Genomic DNA, 23204 nt, shown 5'->3' on the forward strand with positions numbered 1-23204 from the left:
TGTAAAGAAAGTTGCAAAGAAAACCAGCAATGACTATAGTCCAATAAATATAACATAGATCAAGAAAATGAAGGCTACAGCAAGCACATGTTAGCTTAGCTTAGCACAATGAATGGAAACAGGGGGAAACGTCTTGCGCGTCTTTGTCTTAAGTTTTCAAAATATGCTTTGAGCTCACAAATTAACACAGTATTCATTTTTTATTCCATCTGTACACAAACTGAAGTGTTATGTTGTTACCAAAGAACAGCGTAGACATTTCCAGGCTTCATGCTAACCTAAGCTAACTGACTGCTGACCCTAACAAAAAATGTAGGCCTACCATATGTGGTACCAGCTGTTTTTACAGATGGAAAAAGGAGTAACATGGAACAATTATCATGGCAACACATTTTCACAGATTCATATTTATTTAAGAGGGTCAGAAAGATTTGCCTGGCAGAAATTGGTAGAAAAATGAAGTTCCACATTTTTATTTCATGTTCTTGCCTCTCGGGGCTTCGAAATAGTTTTGAACTCACACTTTCACTGAGACGCAACTCAGAGAGACGCAGGAGAGCTGGAACTTTGATGGCAAACACTGAAGGTTTATTATGAAGTTAACGGCCGAAGAATTGACAAGACATTTGCTGCAGCCACGAGTTGACACAGCAGTTGCCCAACCAATTCTGAAGATCTCTTCCGTAGCCCAAGGTTTTAACCAGTTCAGAGTGTATAATCAACATTCTACATTAGCGAGACTAAACAAATATGGATCCTAAATCTAACTAAAGCTGTCATACATTAGAAAAAGAATATATGTCAGGGAACCTACGTTCCAGATAAGAAGGGCTTTTAGACGCCCAGGCTGCCCCTCCTTAAGGGAGATTACAGAAACCCGAAGGCCAAAGAACTATGCCCTGGGAATAGAGACAGAGGAGGGACAAAATGATGAACTAGGTCAAAGGTTAAACGCCTAAGCCAAATATTCCCTAACATTATTCATAAATGTTTGATAATAATGTTTTTACCTTTCTGCTTGTACACAGACAACCATTACCATGTTATTATCAAGTTGACTACAAGACAACTTTTCAAGTAAATGCGTCTAGAAACCTTCTCCAGAATTAACCTCCAAAGCCTTTGGGGTCAGCTCCTTCTACCAAACACAAACACACTTCCTCCTCGCTGGCTGTGTAATGAGTTTACTTGTTGTTTTGCCAGAAACTGAACTAAAGGATCTGTGTGCTGGTGTTTTGAGGATGAGTTGTTGAGGGGGATGTTGGCTTGGCCCTCAGTACAGAAGAATGAAGGGATGAGATGAAATGACGAGCAAAAAAGGCAAAAATAAAAGATGGATGGAAGGGCACCTAGGGGGGACATCGCAAGCAAAAACACACTGTCATGCTTCCCCGGTGTTGTCTTAAGAATCATCACACAACATAACAGACCCCTGGATGACTCCTAATTATTGCTTATTGAGCTGCCAGGCCCAATGCTTTTGGGAGCAAAGCATCTGTCGCTGGAGGGAAACGCTGCCAATCCAACCCCGAAAAAAGAGTCTTTAAAGTGATCAGAGCCCGAGGAAGGCAGGGAGAAAAGTCCCGACACGCAACAGGGAAGTGAGAAGCACTTGGTGGGAGCGCCACAGTGAATGCTGGGATTCATTTCCACCTTCTAATCAATTTGAATGCTTAATAAGGGCAATTACCGGTTTCTGCTGACTAAAAGTTGCCACTGTCACTCTTGGCAAATGCAGGGCTGCTGCTATTCTCACTCTGTCATGGTGCTATTTTAGAGAAGGGTTGAGGCTCGCTGCCAGTGCCTTCAGTAGCCAGTCCTCCTACGAAAGATATCTGTGATTCTATTTTCTACCAGTCTTTTTTATTTACAAAATGGCTGGTATGAGTCGGAGAAAATACAAATATCATATACAGTAGTACTCTCAATTTAAGTTCACAGATACGCAGGCATTTATTTGAAACAAGCTATTGAAAAATACTACTTATTTTACGATAAAAAGCTTAAAAGTCAAAACATTTTGAGACAATTCCACACAAATTCTATAGGAGAAGCTACAGTTTGCATAATTAAAATATAGCTTTTAAACGACTATCTTCTTATGTTGTGTGTGCAGATGGAAGAAAAGAACAGGCAGCTACAGGAGAGGCTGGAGCTCGCAGAGCAGAAGCTCCAGCAGACCATGAGGAAGGCTGAGACGCTGCCGGAGGTGGAGGCTGAACTGGCACAAAGGATAGCAGCCCTCACTAAGGTACGAACACACACAAGTACATAAACACACACACACTGTTGACACATTCCAAAGATGCGCTCGTCTCTTCACATTTTCTATACGAGTGTTAGTGTGCACGTGGTGTCATGTCATGACCTTTCAACATGTCCCTCTCCTCTCCCTCGGCCACATAGTCTGACTCCAGCTCCTCCTCCTCCCCCGATGATTATCACTTTGTTATGGAAGCTAAACTCCAAGACATGAACTCCATTCTTAGGAAGGTAGTCCCGCAAGGAGTCACAGCTACTGCCAGTTCCTGTAGAGAGCAGATTTCATTCATTTATCTTATTATTGTTTTTGGTGGCGAGTGTGTTTACTTGGGCTCTGGCTGTTTCACCACGGGACAGCTGCATGGCAATCCTGGCTGGAGCTCTCTTCCTCTTTCATTCTGTCCTTTGGTGGCCTCCTTTTTCATCTAGCTCTCTTTCCTGTCCTGCTTTAAAACAATAGACATCCATCTTTGAGTTATGGGTAGAGGCTTTGGCTTGTGTCGCCGCCACAGCTTTTCTTTGTAGCTCTCAGCCTGTCAAACATGCAGATCATCGTGCCCTCTTTTGTCCTGTGTGTGCTGTGTGTTCCATCTGTAGGCGGAAGAGCGTCACGGGAGCATTGAGGAGCGAATGAGGCACTTGGAGTGCCAGCTGGAGGAGAAGAACCAGGAGCTGCTGCGGGTGAGTCAGCGATGAGGCGATGTGCCAGGCAGCCACGCCCATTGCAGGAGCACGACAACGTGATGACACACTGTCTGGTTTATCACCACTGACAAAACACACACTCAGTTTGTCAAACACTCAGGATTTATGCAATACTGTGCTACTTATTTTACTTTAAACTTTATTTGAACCCTGAATTGTTTAAGGACATGCAACATGACAGCTTGTGGGGGTAAAGAGATTACATCACTTCAAAAATAAAAGTAAAAAACAAAAGAATACAGAATACCATAAATAAATAAAATAAATAATAAAGATAAAGTATACTTTAATAATCCCAAATTGCGAAAGGTTTTTTGTTGCAGCAGCATGTAAAACAAGCATTGCACATCATTAGAAATACAAGAGGAGTAGAAAACAAACAATTATACAATATAAACATTTCAAAATAGCAGATAAAACGGAACTGAAAGAGTGAAAATATTAAATTTGACCGTGAGAAAAATATGTAAATTATCTGACAAATAAAACACTATTGACGGGCTAAATTACAGCTAACACAATTTAAAAGTTGGATATTATTTACATGATATATTAAAGTAAATATAGATTTAAAATGTACAGTGAGAAGTTAAAGTCTAGTTAACAGAAAATAATTGCTTTAAAACCTATTCAGTCACAACAAAAACAGTATTCCGGGGTTGTGCCTTCCTCAATTGGTAAACTAATGCATTGGTTTTTTGGGGATCAGGTTTAGAAAAAGTGAGTTGATATGACCTCGAAATATAACTCTTCAATTGCTTCCTTAATTGCCTCTAGGCACGACAGAGAGAAAAGATGAATGAAGAGCACAACAAGCGCCTGTCGGACACGGTGGACCGGCTCCTCACAGAGTCCAACGAGCGCCTTCAGCTCCACCTGAAGGAGAGGATGGCAGCGCTCGAGGAGAAGGTTAAAGATGGCTGCTATTGTCCATGGAAACATATCTATTAGCTGTGTCCAGTGAATGTCAGGAAGTGGAACTTTTTAACCTCTTCTCCATTTTCTTTGCAGAATTTGTTAATCCAAGACTCTGAAGGGTACAGAAAACAGTACGAAGATTCAATCCATGAAAAAGTAAGTTGGAGTGAATAACATTTTCTTTTAGCTCTGATATTTACGTTTATAAGGTTGCTTTAATAACACAAGAGAAATAAGTAGGTTGGTTCTTGGCATTTTTTATAAATCTCTGAAGTTTGATATTCATAATCTTACTGCGTTTTCGAGGACAATGAGAAAAGTTTTCCCAGCAGCATCTAAAATACTAGAATGTATCAGACATCATATTCAGCAATGTGAAGATAACCAGCCGCAATGACTCTCAGCCATGTGTCTCCACGGTGTTGACATGCACTAATATTAATAATTGATCACATGATAATCATTATTTAGAGTTGAATATCATAGACTGGTTCTATAATGGCATCTTTTGTCAAATTGTTTGGTGCAGACACATCTGGCAGAGGAGATTGATAAACTGAGATCAGAGCTGGACCAGTTCAGATTGAGGGCAGGATCCCTCACAGAACCCACCCTGTCACGGTAGGTTGGCTGTGTGTGTGATTGGGTGTGTTTGGCTTATACGTTTTTTTGCAGGCTAGGTATATTATCGAATTGAAGCCATGCGATTTCAAACCACTTGACCTTAGAAATCTTCACAGAACTTTATAAAATTGACTGTCTGCCACCTTTTACAGACAGACAGTCTAAGGAGAGGCTGCCTCATCTGGTGATGAAATATATTTCACTTCTTTAAAAAAACGGCCTTTGTGTGACTTGAAAATAACTCTGTTTGTTTTTACATAGCTTTTACGGTTAAGAAAGCATCTCAATTACTTTGTGGTAGGATGACATTGCCTAACATGCAATACAAATCTCATAAAAGCAGTTTTTAACATGAATCAGATGAAAATGTTGGAAAAAAATGTCTTTCTCCAGCGAGGCGGTGTTATTGTATCCGTCACTGATGAAGGAATATGCACTTAGCTATTGTTAGAATCTCTGCTGTCACTGAACTCTCTGCATCTATTCTTGGATGTTTTCTGTCTTTTTTTCCACACTGCATGAAGATCTAATATTACAGCCCTGATGTGTTGACAGTAGAAAGCTTAATCTCCTCCATATACAAACAATTTGCAGCCATTGGGGCATACATAATGCTCACTGATCCTGCGAAAGTACACTTTACGCAACACTATTGTGACTATTACTGCATTCTTAGTACCAAAACATGAGATTTGATCGGTTTACTGTCTGCATAAGTAATATGTTTCGCCCCGACATCGTTTGTTGTCTTCTTCACAACTCAGGCACAGGTCCTGCATAGGATAGATCTCATCTTCAGTATATCTGTACATGTCACTTAACGTGAAATATTACTAAGATACGTTTTTGTCCTTCTCAGGTCTCATCTGGACACATCAGCTGAGCTCCGATTCTCGTTGGGATCTCTGGCTGAAACCCAGTCGGACCACTACCGCTCTGCCAAGGTCATCCGGCGGCCGAGGAGAGGTCGAGTGGGTCTGCATGAAACCAAGGTGAGCCAGAGTCTCTTTTATTTGTCAGGCTTTGATCTTTCCCATGAAGATAGAAACTCAGACAGCAAGAATCCTCCAGGTACATTAGCTTTGAAATACTATGTTAAGGGCCTCTGCATTAGCTTCTAAACTTTTTTTAAATATAGTTTTTCTATTTTTACTTACTGGTATGCTATTTCTAAATTCCTTGTTGAACGCTCTTTAAGTTAGAAGTTGGCACCTGCAGTACAAAAATATCCAGACGCATCATCCAATGCTTAAAGTCTCCAATATATATATTTCCTTGAGATTCCTTCCTCAATCCTGAATCATCTTCAATTTCAATTAAGGCAATTTTACCTGAATTATGATGTGCATGTGGAGAGACGAAGCCCAGTTTAATCTGGTCTGTCATACTTTTGCGGGATAATTTGTGCAGTCTTGGTGATGAGAGACCGGCACGGACCCTGCCATGAGCTTCAGGGCTGGCATAGGTTTCTTTATGTTGTTACTGTTAGAAAGTATCATCACCAAGAGAGTAAACGATGGACGAGATCAGCTTGTCTCATCTCTTTTTAAAGTAGCACAGAGTTTTATTTATGGGGCGAGGAGGGGAAGAGTGCAGACAACCTCTCCCAGGAAAAAATAACTTCTGTTCGGCAAATATAAGTGTGCTGTGAAGAAAACATGGTTCATATTGTGTCCCCTTTAAAGCTATATTAAAAACTGATTATGTTCCATGCTTAATATGTTGAGACATTTTGAGGATAATGCTGTGGGCTACAAGAAAGGCAACAATAACATGTGTTTCCATAATGTTGTCTGTAATGAGTTTATGAATCAGGATACTAGTTAAGTTAAGTGTAGGTCCATTTACATGCAGTAGAAATCTCCTACAAATATTGTAAGAAGACTGCATCACTTATTGTAAGTCGCTTTGGATAAAAGCACCAGCTAAATATATTGTAATGGAATGGAATAGCTCGTCATAAAAAGCTTGATTATAGGACAGAAATGCGATTTGATTAAGTGAAGGAAATATGTTTAAGTTACCTGAGGATAACTACAATTCCCCCAAGATTTTAAATATATATAATAATAACAATAATAATAATAGTAACAATAATAATAACAATAACAATAATAATATTAAATGTATTTTAATCTGCTATTCCCTTTGTTTCTGTGCAGGCTAAATCGCTGGGTGAGCACGAGTGGCGCTCGCAGCAGCTCGGGGTTTTGGGCCATCACTTCGAGAGCGACACGGAGATGTCGGACATCGATGACGACGACAGGGAAACGATGTTCAGCTCCATGGACCTACTCTCACCGGGCGGACACTCGGATGCACAAACTCTGGCCATGATGCTGCAGGAGCAGCTGGACGCTATCAACAAGGAGATCCGGTACCAGTGTTCATTTATTATTAATGTCCTGATTCCAAAACGTATTGAGACGCTTCCTTTACTTATTGTGTTCCTATTCTGTTTTAAATCAGGTTTAGACTGGTCATGTTTTTAAGATTATTTCCCAGAAAGCTGTGCATTTTTCGATTGTTTTTGACTGTGGGTCGATCTAGCAGATTACTCTTCCTCCATCGCTTTTTGGAATGTCATTCTTCCTGTTTATGAAAACATAGAAACGTATCTTGTATGCACTAAATGCTTCAGGATATCTGCCTCTCGCTTCTTAATGCTGTAATTACCTTGTGCTGATAAGTATTCATAACCCCGCGGAGGCTTTGCACAGTTCTTTATTTCAAGGGGTTCTTAATGAGACTTTTGCTCTTGGCTAATTTACATCCCAATCAATAGACACAGTGCCACATTTCTTTCAGGAAGAGTTCATTTAAATCTGATGGCAGATAGGGATCATGAATGCAAGGAGTCGAGCTCTCTGCTAATTACAAAGTTAAACCCTGGGTATGGCTTAAACTGATCTCCTCACTTTGGCCTTTAATTAGTCTGCATTATACCGTAGGTAATTCATGGAATTTATTACATAAATCTCCAGGAATCTACCTCTAAACTCTGTAGCTGAGATACTGATTAATGAGTCCATTTTGGTATTTCAAGCTTGAAAATATGGCAATTGGATTTTACAGTTTCTGTATACGCTCTTAGTTGTTCAAGACCAAATGAGATGATACTTTTTATTGATGTATTACTTTTGTTTGTCCATACATGTACTCATCTTAAACAAAATGAAAGAAACTAATTTCTTTACAGGCAGAATAAGTGACTTGCTTGAATCCGAAAGCAGATTTGTTTTTTACTTGGGAAAAGAAATGAAAGGAATCAAAACATAAAGCCTGCGTAAATAAATCAAATTAATTATCAAAAAAACGTCCAAAATAGTTATAAAAGGGATATTTTTCATAAAAATTATAACTCATATTCTAATTTATAATCTGTATCGTTTTCTAAGGCTGATCCAGGAGGAGAAGGAGTCGACGGAGCTGCGGGCGGAGGAGATTGAAAACCGGGTGGCGAGTGTCAGCCTGGAGGGCCTAAACCTGGCTCGAATGCACCACCACGGAGCCTCCATCACTGCCTCAGCCACCGCCTCCTCCCTCGCCTCCTCCTCCCCGCCGAGCGGACACTCCACCCCCAAGCTTGATCCTCGAAGCCCCGCTCGGGACATGGAGCGCATGGGGGTCATGACACTGGTGAGTCGCTTTGATAAATGTAGGTCTCCTGTCCATCACCAGCAGGACTCACGCTTCCATGACCTGCAGGTTCAGGAACAGCTTTAGCTAGCATATTACTCATTTAAATTGAAACTTTAATTCCAAACGTGTTATTTCTTATATAGCATACTAATATAATCCAATCAAAACCAAAATCCACATTTTCTTGGATGTTTAAAATAGATAACAATAGAGTTACCTTACCCTTACATTTTAGAGGTAGTGTTTCCGATTTAAATAGACCTTTTAAAATCATCTTCAGCAGTATGTATTTATTACGTCACAAAATGACGGTACTACTACTCATACAGAGAAAAGGTGTCTAAGATATCACAACTGTAATTTTTGAAACTGATTCCCATTTTTTAAAGTGTGTACATACAGCCGCGGAAAAAATTAAGAGACCACTTCAGCATTATCAGTTTCTCTTGTTTTACGATTCATAGACATGTCTTTGAGTCAAATGATTTGTGTATGTTCTATAAACTACTGACATTTTTTCTCTGTGTTGAAATTCAACAGACACTGGAATGCCTGCCACACATGTAGAGATAAAGATTTAAGAAAAAATCGGAGTGGTGTCTTAATTTTTTCCGGAGCTGTTTATTGATAGTCTCAAAAGTTAGATTTTAGACTGTTAGGAATCAGTTAAGTTGGGCGTAGGTTACGCCAGGCAGATTTAAACATCTGTGACCTCCATCTTAATCTAAGGTGTGCCCTTGTTTTTTTGTTTATTAGAGTCTAGACATGTTTTGACTAGAGAGGGCTATGTTTATGAGCAGTCAGAAACAGGTAAATATGCAGAAGCGAGAAGAGTTTGCTGGGTTTTTTTTACTTCCAGTTTTCCTTGCTCCAGTATTGTAAGATATCCGGTCCAGCTTCCAGCAGCCTCCAGTTTTATTTCTAAAAAACAACTGACAATTATTACATTACAAGAGCACCCGCTAGTTTGAAAAATGACATGGATTTCTGCGAGGAACCCAATTACATAACATGTCTGACTCTGATTTGTAGTGCTGTGATTTAAGTCCTTAAGGGATGTGCTTTCCTCCCATCACACAGTGGTGTTGATTTGAGTTTGAATATATGCTAAGGGTACTTTCAGGGATTACAGATGTATTTTTAGAGATCATACCACTTTTATAAGTAAGTAGAGATATGTGTTTTCTATAATATATCTTACTTCCTTATGCAAAGATTTGATCATTTACAGCTTATTCATTTCGATTGTCAAATTCAGTGTCTTGCAGTTCTTCTAGGAATAGATAATGATATGTTCACACTCCAGATTTGTCCATTACATAAACAAATATTCATATATGTTCCCATAATCCACCGGAACAAGAGAGGTGTGTGGTGGGTGCTTTATCCAGAGTCTTTAATGGAATATGGCTTTGATTGTATTGATCAGTGAAACAACATGCTTACCAATCCTTTATTCTACTGTATTGATTTATGAGTTGATGCTCTGGTTTTTGACAAAGGCTCAAGAGCATCTAATGGTGTCTGATATTATATGAATGATTCAACAGTTTTTTATTACCAACTTGAAAGTGTTTTTCGTCCATTCTCTAACAAATACATTTTGTGTCTGCCCAACAGCCCAGTGACCTGAGGAAGCACAGGAGAAAGGTACACACAGTATCAATTCACTGTTTAATAATATGATCGCTATGACAGCACCTCAGATCGATGGGTGTTTTACAAACCGAGGGTCACGTCTAATGCCCCGTTCTTCGCCTTCGTCCCTCAGATAGCAGCGGTGGACGAGGACGGCCGCGAGGACAAGGCCACCATCAAGTGCGAGACATCCCCCCCTGCCACGCCACGCACCGTCCGAATGACACACACACTGCCAGCCTCCTCGCACAACGACTCACGAGGGTAGGCGTCAGTTGTACAAACATTCATTATGGCCGGCTGTAATCTTTTTGTCGGAATTTGGCATTAATTCCTGTTCAGACTTCTTACTGCTAATTATATAAGTATTGAATTAATTTACCAACTGAATAAGAGGGGCTTAGTTTGATTGTACCTCTATTTCGGATGCTAATAATAGTCTTCCTTGTGTTAGCTTGATATATGGATGGTGTTCCGATGGTGGTGTGCCTGTTTTAGCTTTGTTTGAAGATGTGTTATTCAGAAGTAGCTGCAATTTTGGGAGGCATTATTTTAACGCCTACTAGAGCTAATGTGGGTACTTTTTCAAACATGAAGCACAGGCAGTAGCAACTGTATTAGATGAGCCTTCAGTAGGTGGCGTGGATAAATGAGTTTAAAAAGCAAAGTCAGGGAAAGTGGCAAGCACTGCAAAAAAGAATAGCTAAGTAAGGTGATCATTCTTGAAAATAAATTAAATATATATAAAGGTATGTTAAGGTAAACCCACTATTTAAAACTGTCTATTCTCATAATTATTCAAAAATGAATAATTATGAGAATAGACAAAATATGTTGACCTTTGAGATATAATTCCTGACTCATAAAGATATACCCATGTTCCGTATGTGTGTGTTTGTGTCTCAGGATTGTGTCCTCTCTGGAGGCGGAGGGCGGCACCCTGAGCAGCGTAGGCAGCAGCCAAGACTCCCTGCACAAGCAGCCAAAGAAGAAGGGCATCAAATCCTCCATCGGACGGCTCTTTGGCAAGAAAGAGAAGGGCAGGATGGGACATATGGCACACAGACATGTCATGTTAGATCCACAAGGTGGGCACTGGAGACATGCTTTAACAATAATGATCGCCAAAACGCTGATATTTCATCTGATCATTTGCGTAAATGAGTGTTGGTTATAGCGTACAGTAGTCTCTTTAAATAAATATAATAGGGCACTTCACAAAATACAAACAGCTACTAAAGTTTCATTCTATGTGATCTTAAAAATATCTGTAATCCTGCAAAATCTTTTCAAAACCTGATCAAAAACAGTGGGAAAACTAAGACGAATTATTATAATCAAATATAAGCAAATATAAGCACAAAACAATGTTTTGTTTGTTTTTTTATTTCATATTATATAGTATATGTTTGAAATTGTATTAACTGATATCCACTTCTTCTCTCAGCCACCATGATGGACCCAGACTCAGCGGGCCAGGACATGGGCATGGGGAAGCTGGGCACTCAGGCTGAGAAAGACCGCAGGTTAAAAAAGAAGTAAGCTTTCTCCGAAGAACCACATCATTAGTCTCGACAGCAGACACACACTGGTCCCTTAGTCTTCAGATTCACAGCTACAAACATTAAATTCATGGTCATATTTGAGAAGCTTTGTGTCCAATGTGACCTTTGACACAGACAGAGGTTATTTTCCTCACCTCCTGTGTTTACCTTCAGCTTTCTCCCTCTAAAAAACACAGCTATGCAATAACACAACCCCCTCTGAGAGAGGATCGATAGGAAGCAGCAGCCGGATCGGACTCCAGGAGCACAAATCGGCCTCGCTGTATTCAGACACAGAGTCAAATCAGACTATTGATCCAAGCTGAAAACACAATTAATCTCACAGATACTTTGGGAACTATAGAAGCCTCATAGATTACACTCACAGTCACATCAGGCGTGTTCTGATGCAGGATAAGGAGGAAACCCCTTTGCAAATCTTCTCAGCAGGAGTGTGTGTATGTGTGTGTGTGCGCATTTGCCATGCCCCTGTGCCAAATGATGAATGTCATTTGCTCGAAGTGCACATTGAGTTGTCATGACGATTAACTTTGCCTCCCATGTAGTCAATAGAGAGTATCGTGTGTTGTACGTTGACAAATGTGTTGTTTTTCCTCCACGGCACTGACCTCTCCATAGCAGTGTTTCCGGGATTAAGGCCACACCACCACCTTGCATCTTGGCGCCTCCTCCACACTGCATGCCATTGAGCTGCCTGCACTACTTCCATTTCAGCATCTTGATCGATCAATACCGCTGTGGTTCCTCATTGTGTGTTTCTATTCTTATTTATCCTCAAAGAGGTAACGTCGAGTACCTGAATGTATCTGAGCATCTGAATGTAAGGCCGTGGAGGGGGTCTTGCTGTGTTTCAGTGCATTTTCTCATTTCCTCTGCTGCACGAGATGTGGTCAGGACTGCATTGTAGGAGACAACCTTTTTTATTGTTTGACTGGTCTACAGATGCTCCTGTAAACGAATGTCCTCCATTGTGAGATATGTGTGTGTGTGTGGGTGTGTGAGCGCACGTGATTTTGTGTAGAGCCTTATCTTTAAATGCCTAATTGACTCATTAACATGTGTGTACTTTTGTCTCCCCGTCGCTTTCTCTCCCTTCTTTGCTCTCTGATTCTCTCTTCTCTTACCCCTCCTCTCCCTCTCATCATCCTCTGACTCTAACAAAGCGGGTAAGTTGTGAGGATGTATAACTGACCTCCTGGATATGAACATTGTGTCAGCCATTTTGCCCTGTCTGCCATCTCTTCCTGTCTGTCTGCCATCTCCCGAAAAGACCAGTGCCAAAGCTGACGTCTCTTTTCTATCTGTGTATCTATCTATCCTTCATGGCTGTTAACAACGCCATTGCGTTCTTTCTTTTCCTTTTTTTTGTTTACCATCTGAAGACGTTTTCTTCCCCCCTTTTTACAGTTCAATGGCAGCTGCATCCATGGCTGGACAGAGAATGTGCCGCCGCTTAAACTGTGGTGCAATTTTTACACCCGGAATGTCTTCCTCTCCTTTATATGTGTCTCTATCTATTTGTGTGAAAATAACCAGCTGTAATATCTGGTTATGGGAATGTCAAAATTTTGTTTGTATGATTTGTCATAACTGTTTCCTTACTTCCCTTTCCCCAGCTATGTTCAGTGGATGTATTTCTCCATGCATTAGACCTGACCTGAACATAAAACATGAGCTATCTCCCATGTGCTGCGTAGATAAGACAATGAATGTACCTGGTTGTGTTTTGGACGAACACATTTCCTCTGTATGACATGTATGCTGTGTTTAAGTGCCCTTTCACTGTACTGAGGCCTTCAACGCTCAGAGTGCTACATGTGTCATGGTTATTACTAAGTCCACTCTTTCCATTCAACACACTCAGGGAATGCGTTGAAGAGATTTTGTTATGAAATGTGTTCACTAAATATAATAATTTGTTTTTGATGTGTGGGTGTGAGTATGAGTGTGTTTTCTGGTCCCATGTCTCTCGCAGTTTTGGTTTATAAGTCCTCAGTGTCTGGCCCAGAGTGGGAGGATTCAGCACAATACAGATCGCTCTGTGCTAGACCAAGAGAATCTATTCAATTCATCTATTCGCTTTTGGTCGATACGTGGCTATTTACATCAATCTGAGTGAGGCAAAACCAAACGCAGCTCAGCCCTCTAAGGTTACACTTACAACACCTGCTAAACGATACCATACAAAGCGAAGAAAGGTTACTTAAAATGAATAATGTGTTCCTGTAAAAAATAAATCTCCCTTAATAAATAAATAGATCTGAATGACATGCATTTGGATGAGCTGGGCAATTGTGCTTAGACTAGCAATGTGGTGTCCAGATTCACTGTAGCACTGTGCCTTACAGCTGTATGAGTCGGTTGTATTTGAAAACAGTACTTTGGCCAAGGATGTAAAATCCCTATATGTGTGATTGTATTTAAATCTTTTCACTTTTTCAATATTTAATGACCCTTGTAGCATTTGTGAGGAAACAAGTGCCTAAAAGCAGCAATGTGGAAGTGCTATTCACACCAGAAACAATCCCTTGTAATTGAGCCCATGAACTTAACTCCTAGCTAGTATCATTACAGTCTGTCAAATAGATTATTTGCTTTAGTCAAAACAAAACAAAACAAAACTACCATTGTGCACACAGGGATGTTCTACTAGCAGTGATATTAAGAGGTAGTGTATGACAGGGACATCGTTAACATCAGGATTTGGGAATGAAAGCAGTCAGGGAATGCTCTCATATGTTATATAAATACAATGCCCGAGTATGCGAGAGTGTGTGTAACTACAGTTGTGTGCCTGTCTGCACAGGAAACACAGAAATGAATGATAAAGCGTTGCCCTTTTCAACAGTCTTAGTGTGCAGGCTGGACTAGGAGATAAAATGTTTGAGTACGCTCCTCATGTTTTATACGCACACAGGCACGATTCTGTGACTGCAGGGATTTGTGAAAGCAGTGTGTGCAGGAGTGAGAGTTCAAGTTGTATCAGAGTGAGAATATGTGTGTTTATTATTATGTATAAGTACACGCCTTCATATAAGCACTCCTCTGTCCCCGCCCTCAGACACGAGCTATTGGAGGAGGCCAGGAGAAAGGGTTTACCTTTCGCCCAATGGGACGGTCCCACAGTTGTAGCCTGGCTGGAGGTAAGTTTGTTAAAATGCATGAAAACATTGCACATTTACTTAACTGCAATAAACTAAAGTGCATGTAAAGACACAAAATGTATACTTTTCTGACTCATGCTTCCGGTTTCCACTGATCAGTTTTTAAATCAGTTTTTTGTTTTGTTTGTATATAGTTTACTTATTTCTGCATTGCACATTGGTCACTTGCAACATTCTCTTGCCCTTTTTCATTTCTATTTCTGTTTCTTCTTGCACTACTTCTCTTGTTTTCTATATATTATTTTGCATTTTTTGAAGAGCTTCGTATAAATAAAGTTCTGAACCCAATCTACAATGATCTGTGTTATATAACTAATTCCAAAATTGTTCATAAATCAAAACAACAGCTTTACAATTTATGATGAATCGTTGCAGTTAACTCCTCTGGCTGATATTTTTGGATAAACTGAGCACATGGGAATACATACAGTAGTTCAAAAAGTGAAACTATAGAAACTTTACTGCCCCCTGATGTTCAGTGGAGGAGCTACAGCCAGTGGACAATCGATGACTCCACAAATCGGAGGATAGATAGATAGAATCGGAGGATGAAACCCTCTTTATTAGTCACATACATGCACACAGCACACAGCAGAGCACACACAGTGAAATTAGTCCTCTGCATTTAACCCATCCTAGTACTAGGAGCAGTGGGCAGCTATCGTGCAGCGCCCGGGGAGCAATGGGTCATGTTGCAGTTATTGATGGAGTTACATAGGATTATCGGGGCTGATGTATATAATGAATATAAATATTGAGCCACTGTTAAATAAGCAGATTGTGCGAATGATAAATAACTTATTCTTAGCATTATGGAAAGTCCTGCAAAGTGCATGTTGACTGTTAGGGACATCATTTTCTGTTGAAACTGGATAACAACCAAAACCAATGTAACCAAAATGTAGTGATTTGTTTTTTTACTGAATTCAAATCTCATAGTTCCAGGGCTCAGTAAATATAGGATGTATTAAACCTGTCAGTTGAGGTTTTTTGATGGATAAACTCAATGCTTCAAACTCCTTCTCCTCTATGTCCTCTCCTCTCTGTGTGAAGCTGTGGTTGGGAATGCCGGCCTGGTATGTGGCAGCGTGTCGTGCCAACGTGAAGAGTGGAGCCATCATGTCGGCGCTGTCTGACACCGAGATCCAGAGGGAGATCGGTATCAGTAATCCGCTGCACCGCCTCAAGCTTCGCCTGGCCATCCAGGAAATGGTCTCCCTCACCAGCCCCTCGGCACCGCCCACCTCCAGAACCGTGAGTTGTACAGAAAATACTGAGACATGGACGCAGACTAGAATACTAGTTGTGCAATAATGTGTCATAAACAGAGCTGATCAGGAGGAGGATGTCATTTTGTCATTTTGCGAAAGACTGGAAAACAGGGGAAGATAAACTGCAGTGAAGTTAGTTTCAGCTCACATCCAAGACAGAATTTACATTAAAACCTTTTTACAAAATAGTGAAAGCACTCAAATACAATAAAGTGAGATGTGTCCTACTTATCCAGTGTGATAGTTACATTCTGCATTGGTTTGACATGACATGACAATTACTGCATTCATTTGGGATGATGTGTTCTCATGATGTGAAAGCTATTTCAAAATATCAAAACTTTTCTATAAAACTGCTGAATTTTCTTTTAAAATAGAAATAGCAGCACAAAAACAAAGATGTGCAGGCCTGTCCTAATTGTTCAGTGAAATTATACAATGGTGCAATGATTCTTGAGTCATGAGGTCACAATACATGCAACCTTTTAATAGAAATTACACTTTTTAATGATAAAACTCCTGAATCTTTCATAGAAACCTTCATTTAAAAAAAAGAAGGTGGACTAAATCCAATAAGAAAGAGGTGCTTTTTGCTTGTCCAGTATGGTAATACAATGCTTCATTGATTCAGAGTCACTGGGTCATATCATGGCAAAGAATATATTGGACAAATCTGTTTGTGGTTTTACACATGGTTATGGATGTTTTGTTAGAGGTGCAGGTCTGTAGATTTTCTAACATTTAAAAAGAGCCAGATGAGATGTTACCCCGTTTCCATCTTTATGCTAAGCTAAGCTAACAGGCTGCTTGATGCAGCTTCATATAAAACAGAACCATCCATTTCCTCAGCAAATAATCAAATGTAGCCTTGTTTAAAAATGAATGACATCATTTCTGCCTCCAGATCAGCTCTGACAAACGTTTGTATGACTAATAGTCCATTCTGCTAACATGCACAATGCCTCTAGACATGAGTGACATGTGCGTTGGCGTGCGACAAATGATTAGCAAACAGAGCCGTTGTCATTACACCCGGTGCATTTTAAATTCTATACTCTTTGTGATAAATAAATTAATGTTACAGTGGGAATCAACGATGGCCCTGTTTGTGTAACAGTGTGTGCTGTGATTTAGCTCTCCGGGACTTCCACACCACAGTCGCTTTCATAGCTCCCTGTTGTCATGGTAATTGCATGTGGTCTCTCGGATCGTGCTACTCCTTATGATAGTGGCTGTTTACACTGCAGAGCAAGGACTAATGCGCCTTTTACTGAGGATACACACACAATGCACCATGAATCATAAGGACACGACGGGTTGTGCTCTGCTGTATAAACCCAGCTGAGAGTATTCATTAAAGTTTGTGTTTTAGTCTCCACACAACACTGTATGCATGCTGTAACTTATGAGCTCCTGTACTTTTTCTGTCTCCTCCTGTTGGGAAATAATACTCTTTTATGGTCACCCCGTTCCCCCTGTACCTCGCTCTCTCATATACCACTTAGCTCCACTTCCACAGCTCATGAAACTTTCATTATGGAGCATGCAACACCACGCGTCCAATCACAAACTCCCCCTACTGTGACGGGCCAGTTAAAACCCCAACACTCGAAAGAGGGGTTTAATTGACCCTGTAAATATGGTGTGACGTGTATGCCCAACAGGAAATTGATGGAGGGGAAATAATTGGTCACTTTACTTATGCTATTACAACGGGATCCCCCTCAAACAGGCAGAGGATGAGTGCATCCTACTGGGACTCCAATGAGAATAAAGGGTTGGTTCACACAAATCACAAAAATGTACGTCATTTCAGTTCTCCTAGTGTTTTGTAGAGGCAGCCATGCAGATGTGTGGTTATCTTCCTCCATTTCAATAAAATAGGATCCACTGTCAACTATTTTCTTCTGAAGAAATAGTCCCCCATTAAACTACTAACTGCATGTTATGTAGAAAACTCAGAAATCAACATTTTGTAACGTAAAGCCCAGTTAGATTGCTTTAGTAGTTAGGGAAACAATATCAGGAAAAAAAGGGGAACACCATACAATTATAGATATGTGTATTTAAGACATCAGCTGTGATGACCAAAATAAATATACATGTTTTGGGGTATTTACTGGCCAACATCTCTTTTTTTCAATCCAAAATTAATCCATTTCCGGAAGCAAACCTTTTCTATTCCCTATGATGTGTTTCAATTTATATGGTGGCACCTAAATGGACAGTAGCCAACATTTATTTTAATTCATGTGACCTCTTGAGCACATTAACATGTTAAAATAATTCACTAACCCTTATTAACACTGTGGGTAAGTGTATGTTCTGTAATACGAGTGAACCGACCCTTTATTAGTATAGAACTTAAGAGGGACGAGTATAACTGCATGTACTTATGATTGTACTAATGTATGTGGTGTACCTTGTTGTGCATGGCCCCTGTCGGTTATTTGTGAATGTCCTGTATGCTGTTAACCAGGTTGTGCTGTGCTGTGTTGTATTCTTGTCCTCTTCATATGCCCCGTGACCCCTGGTGGGCTTGGGGCCAGTTCATGATCTGATCTGATAACACTGTTGGCTTACAGTGGTGCTGCTCTTCTTCTTTAACACTGCTTGCCCCTCCTGCCGGACCTCTGCTACCAACCCTGCTGCTGCTGCTGCTGCTGCTGCTCTGTCTCTTGGGCTCTGCCCCCTGTAGGCGTCAGGCAATGTGTGGGTCACCCATGAGGAGATGGAGACCATGGCCGCCCCTTCCAAAACGGTCAGTCCACTTTGTCCTTCAAAGCAACCCTTATTCTCTCTGTTTGTCTGGATTGTGTCTGGATATGGATATCTGAGGGATTCACCTGGGTGGTAACCAATGGAGAAGGCATGCATCATTTAACCCCTTTCCCAATCTGTTAACCTCTAACTAACACTCATATAACCTGGACTTATTCAAAGGAGCCTGTCAATGATTTACAACGTACTTTATTTGTGTTCCTTTTGTTGTTGATGATGGCTCAGTGAAGGTGTGAGCCAATTTGCTGGAATCTGACTCAGTTCATCTCCATTATAAAAGGTCACGAATCATCAGTCAGCTTGTTGCATTTAGCTTCTACAGGTCCGCATGTCAGTGATGTAGTAGATGTGTCATTATGTGGAATAAAGGTCATTTATTTTGATAACTAATACTTAATGGTGTCAATTTTACAGGACTCAACAAATGCAGCTCTTTGCTATATTGTACTACTATACTACTATAAACATCACAACTGATGTGCTTTTACTTCCGTCTGGCTTCAGGAACTAAAAGCCAATCTTACACCATTTTCTAGGAGAGAGTTTTGAGCCATTTGTTACCTACCGGTACTGCATTTCAAAACTTAATTCCAACTATTACCGTGCTACATCTGAAGGTAGAAACAGTCCTCCTGGAGACCAATTCACATGCCATCTAGATCTGAGCTTTCTTCCCTTTTTTATTCGCTCAGCAGTGACTCCCACAATCCTTTTATCATGTCTTGAAAGCACCTTGCTGTTTGTTGAGGTTTGTGAAAATGTAGCCGAGCGTAAGGAGAAGCTTAGTTTTTTTCATTGGAAATGTAGAAACACAACAACCACACTCAACTTTGGGATCATAAAAACACATTTAGATATGTATTTAGATAAAAATCATGTATGTGTCCTATATTTCTGATTATTTATAATGAACTGGGTTATTTTTGTGGTCTAGCATAACCTGGTGTTAGTGACTGAACCTATTTATTTTCCTTGTTTCAATCAGAAGTCAAGCTCCGAAGAGGGGAGCTGGGCACAGGTAAGGGGAAACTTGAATTTGTCCATTAAATGTTGTTTAAATGACCCGATTAAATCTAACAGCCATGTAAATGTATCCAGTAAATTAAGATCTGTTTGCTTTGTGAGTGTGCTGATGTGTGCTTTCCATTAGACTCTAGCCTATGGTGACATGAACCATGAGTGGATAGGGAACGAGTGGCTGCCCAGTCTAGGACTACCTCAGTACCGCAGCTACTTCATGGAGTGCCTGGTGGACGCCCGCATGCTGGACCACCTCACCAAGAAGGACCTGAGGGTGCACCTTAAAATGGTGGACAGCTTCCACAGGTACAGCAGAGAGAGTCAATCATAGGTTTCATAGAAAGCCCTTAATTCCTGATTGGCCACTTAGATTTTTTCCTTCTTTTATTTATTTGATTCATATTTGTTCTGTTTTGATTTGTTTGTTAATAATGCCCTTAGTTAGAATTAAGTTGGAAAAAAGAACATCATAGGTCTCATAGATACAAGTAAAATTCCTCTAAACAACACAGAGCCGCTGACAATCCTTTGTGTGTGTGTTCCCAAACAGAAACACTTTTTCTTCATCATGTGTGTGTTTTGTGTGATTTCCGCCCACCAGAACAAGTTTACAGTATGGAATCATGGGTCTCAAAAAGCTCAACTATGATAGGAAGGAACTTGAGAGACGCAGGGAGCACAGCCAGCACGAAATGAGAGGCAAGTGAACTCAAAATAAAAAAACAATCATCATCATGAAGGAGATGCTCCAAATGAACAGAGAGAGCTAAAGCTTGTGTGTGTGCAGACGTGCTGGTTTGGAGTAATGAGCGGGTGATCCGCTGGGTGCAGAGCATCGGCCTGAGGGACTACGCCAACATCCTGCTGGAGAGCGGAGTGCACGGAGCTCTGGTCGCCTTGGACGACAACTTCGACTACAGCAGTCTGGCTTTGCTCCTCCAGATCCCCAACCAAAACACTCAGGTACTCCAGCTAACCAAAAACTAAAATGAGTACTTGAATCTGATGTCTGTCAGCAAGAGGGACTCTCATGATTATGTATTTGTGGTGAATACCCTTATGAATGACTGGGTGATGTCATGGTAGAGAAATTAAATAATAAAGCCGGAAACAGGAATGTATTATTATGTAATTAGATTTCTTGGATTAGAAAGCTTTACTTAATTGTTCCCAATGTGTTTTGTTACAGCAGTATGTGAACAAGGCATTGCAAGAGTTTTAATTAAAATGAAATAACAGAAACATCCTTTATTTTTGAAAGGTGGACATTATTATTTTATGATTTCCTCTTAAAATAATGTTCACCAACAAATGATATATCTGTGAAACAAAAAATAAAAGGGAAAATGATTCTGGTAGTTTTAAGTGTTATTTAAAATGTCATCTTGTCCGAAGCCTACTATGATAAATTCTCACTCCATAGCTTTTTCACACTGATTATAAAATAAAACACACATCTTTTTATGGCATCATCAATCCAAATTGAAAGGCTCTGAACATGTGGGGTCTGACACCAGCTTCAGCCCAGAGTCGAGGTGTGTTGCTATCCTTCAGAAAGCTGCTCCAATTTAATCAGAACATGCAGATTTGCCAACTGTCACTCTGGCAGGCTGCCTTGTGAATTTTCACGATTTAGCTCGTCGATACTCGGGTAAAATGGAGATGCAGCGCATATAACGTAATGTGTCAGCTGCCTCTCTTACCACTCTGCTAAAAATATCCAGTCTTAGGATTTTGTGTTTGTTTTTGTTTTTCCATAGGCACGTCAGATTCTGGAGCGAGAGTACAATAATATGCTGGCGCTGGGCACCGACAGGAGACTGGATGAGGTGAGCTCATGTTATGACACACTTAGGACATATTGGCTTATTTGGCTTAATGGCTTATTAATTATTCAGACCATTTGCAGCAATTACACTCTGTTGGCAATTTTGGTCCTCCCCTACAGTATTGTACTCGAGACGTATTCAAAAATCGCCACATATAAGTCCTGAAAACAGAAAAAATTCAACCTTTCGCCAGCTAACGTTAAAAAATACTGTTGCCCTTGGTGACCTTGTTGAACATTTCTTTCTTTTATTTTTATATTTATTTTATATAATTTATGTTTTTTTTGTCATCACAATCAAAAATCCTGTATTAGTCCTACAGCAGGGACATGTACAGTGGTATAGGAAAAGTTTAATAGTAGTTAAATAAAAATAAATTAAATAAAATAGAAATTAAGACAAATGAGTCCATGGCTGAAAATTAGTAGCAGTAGTTTCACTAAACTAAGTGACATAGATGGCATTGAAGTATTGTTAACCTTAAGAATAGAAGTTAAAAATATATATGTTCAGCATTAAAGTGATTTTAGAGCCTCACAAATTGCCGATAGATGATAACTCACTTTAAATGAGGACAATATGAAAGTGGAGTGCATCCCTACATGATTTATGAAGAATTGATTTATATGTTTTACTGTTTGGATGTAAAAACTGAAATGATATACTTGATATCTGTCCGTCAGTGTGACGACAAAGACTTCCGGGGTCCGTCGTGGAGGAGGCAGTTCCCGCCCCGGGACGTGCATGGTATAAGTATGATGCCCGGCTCGGCGGAGACGCTCCCTGCTGGATTCCGTCTCACCGCCTCGGCTGGCCACTCCCGGAGATTACCCCCCGAGGGTAAGTGCCTGCCTCTGCACCTCAATTTATCCTATCAGATTTCAGTAATGCATTAACTGTGGCTTCAGAGGCAGCTACAGATCAAACGGTTGTCTCCAGCTGTTGCTCCACACCTGAAGACAGGAGTTGTGACTGTGTCTCTTGTCTCTCCGACTCTGTACGGCTGCTCTGCAGTCCTGTATGAGGCGCTGGATGACAGCCCTGACGACATGTATTTGGATTGGTTTCAAGGTCAGCTTCGCCCTTCTGAGGGTCCTGGGCTTGTTGGCCCTGCGTGTCGTATTATTTTACATATTCTCCCTCCTCTTCACATCTACCAACCTCTGTCGAGCTGTTTCTCTCCTTTCTTTTACCCCTTCGCTCTCTCTCTCTCTACTAATCTCGAATCTCCGATATCCAACTCCAAGGGTGTTGTTTTGCAAAGATGCAAAATATCTGTTTAGTCACCCTGGTGGTAAAAACTCAACTTATGAATTGACTTGTTATTGTAACCCTTACAGTAACTAAGCAGCAGATCAAAAGGTGGCTGAGCGGTGCAAAGTAAGAGCACCTGGATCAGGAGGTTACTATAATGAACTCAGACTGACAGTTTGTGTAACCCCTCTGTTAAAACAGGACACTGGCTGAAATGAGCTTCTTTAAAGGATGATTCCAATTAAGCACAACTCGTTTCTGCCATCATTTCAAGTGATTGTGGAGATCAGGAAACACAGCAGCACTGCAGGAAACAGAATCACACAGGTTGTTAACTACAAACTATAAGTTATTAGCAATTGCATTTAAAGGTACATTTAATTTGAGTGCACCTAATAATTATTAAAACCATAATAAGTACATTTATGGCACAGCTTCCTGGTGGAGGATGTTTACAATAGACAAAATAAAACAGTTTTTTTCTTTATGGCAGAAACTACTAATAAAAGATAAAATACTATCAACTTAATG

The 23204-nt window shown here is 40.3% G+C and overlaps 1 protein-coding gene across 6 annotated transcripts in view; it reads left to right on the forward strand.

Annotated features, from left to right (window-relative positions):
• ppfia2 (PTPRF interacting protein alpha 2) overlaps nucleotides 1–23204 on the forward strand; it is a 45246-nt gene that overhangs the window by 17553 nt on the left and 4489 nt on the right. For 3 of the 6 annotated variants that reach the window (XM_063905348.1, XM_063905344.1, XM_063905345.1), the window contains exons 7-28: nucleotides 2117–2251; nucleotides 2860–2943; nucleotides 3745–3876; nucleotides 3979–4041; nucleotides 4415–4506; nucleotides 5369–5501; nucleotides 6672–6886; nucleotides 7908–8148; nucleotides 9772–9801; nucleotides 9923–10053; nucleotides 10696–10877; nucleotides 11237–11327; nucleotides 14416–14497; nucleotides 15572–15772; nucleotides 18488–18550; nucleotides 19556–19588; nucleotides 19721–19896; nucleotides 20192–20289; nucleotides 20378–20553; nucleotides 21351–21419; nucleotides 22103–22259; nucleotides 22434–22490. In XM_063905348.1, the coding sequence (XP_063761418.1) occupies nucleotides 2117–2251; nucleotides 2860–2943; nucleotides 3745–3876; nucleotides 3979–4041; nucleotides 4415–4506; nucleotides 5369–5501; nucleotides 6672–6886; nucleotides 7908–8148; nucleotides 9772–9801; nucleotides 9923–10053; nucleotides 10696–10877; nucleotides 11237–11327; nucleotides 14416–14497; nucleotides 15572–15772; nucleotides 18488–18550; nucleotides 19556–19588; nucleotides 19721–19896; nucleotides 20192–20289; nucleotides 20378–20553; nucleotides 21351–21419; nucleotides 22103–22259; nucleotides 22434–22490 (2641 nt within the window). Of the gene's footprint in view, nucleotides 1–2116; nucleotides 2252–2859; nucleotides 2944–3744; nucleotides 3877–3978; nucleotides 4042–4414; nucleotides 4507–5368; nucleotides 5502–6671; nucleotides 6887–7907; nucleotides 8149–9771; nucleotides 9802–9922; nucleotides 10054–10695; nucleotides 10878–11236; nucleotides 11328–14415; nucleotides 14498–15571; nucleotides 15773–18487; nucleotides 18551–19555; nucleotides 19589–19720; nucleotides 19897–20191; nucleotides 20290–20377; nucleotides 20554–21350; nucleotides 21420–22102; nucleotides 22260–22327; nucleotides 22491–23204 lie in introns of all 6 variants that reach the window. The other 3 variants (XM_063905349.1, XM_063905347.1, XR_010167775.1) reach the window with 2 other exon arrangements.

Source organism: Eleginops maclovinus, chromosome 17 (assembly GCF_036324505.1).
Source record: "Eleginops maclovinus isolate JMC-PN-2008 ecotype Puerto Natales chromosome 17, JC_Emac_rtc_rv5, whole genome shotgun sequence".
NCBI lineage: Eukaryota > Metazoa > Chordata > Actinopteri > Perciformes > Eleginopidae > Eleginops > Eleginops maclovinus.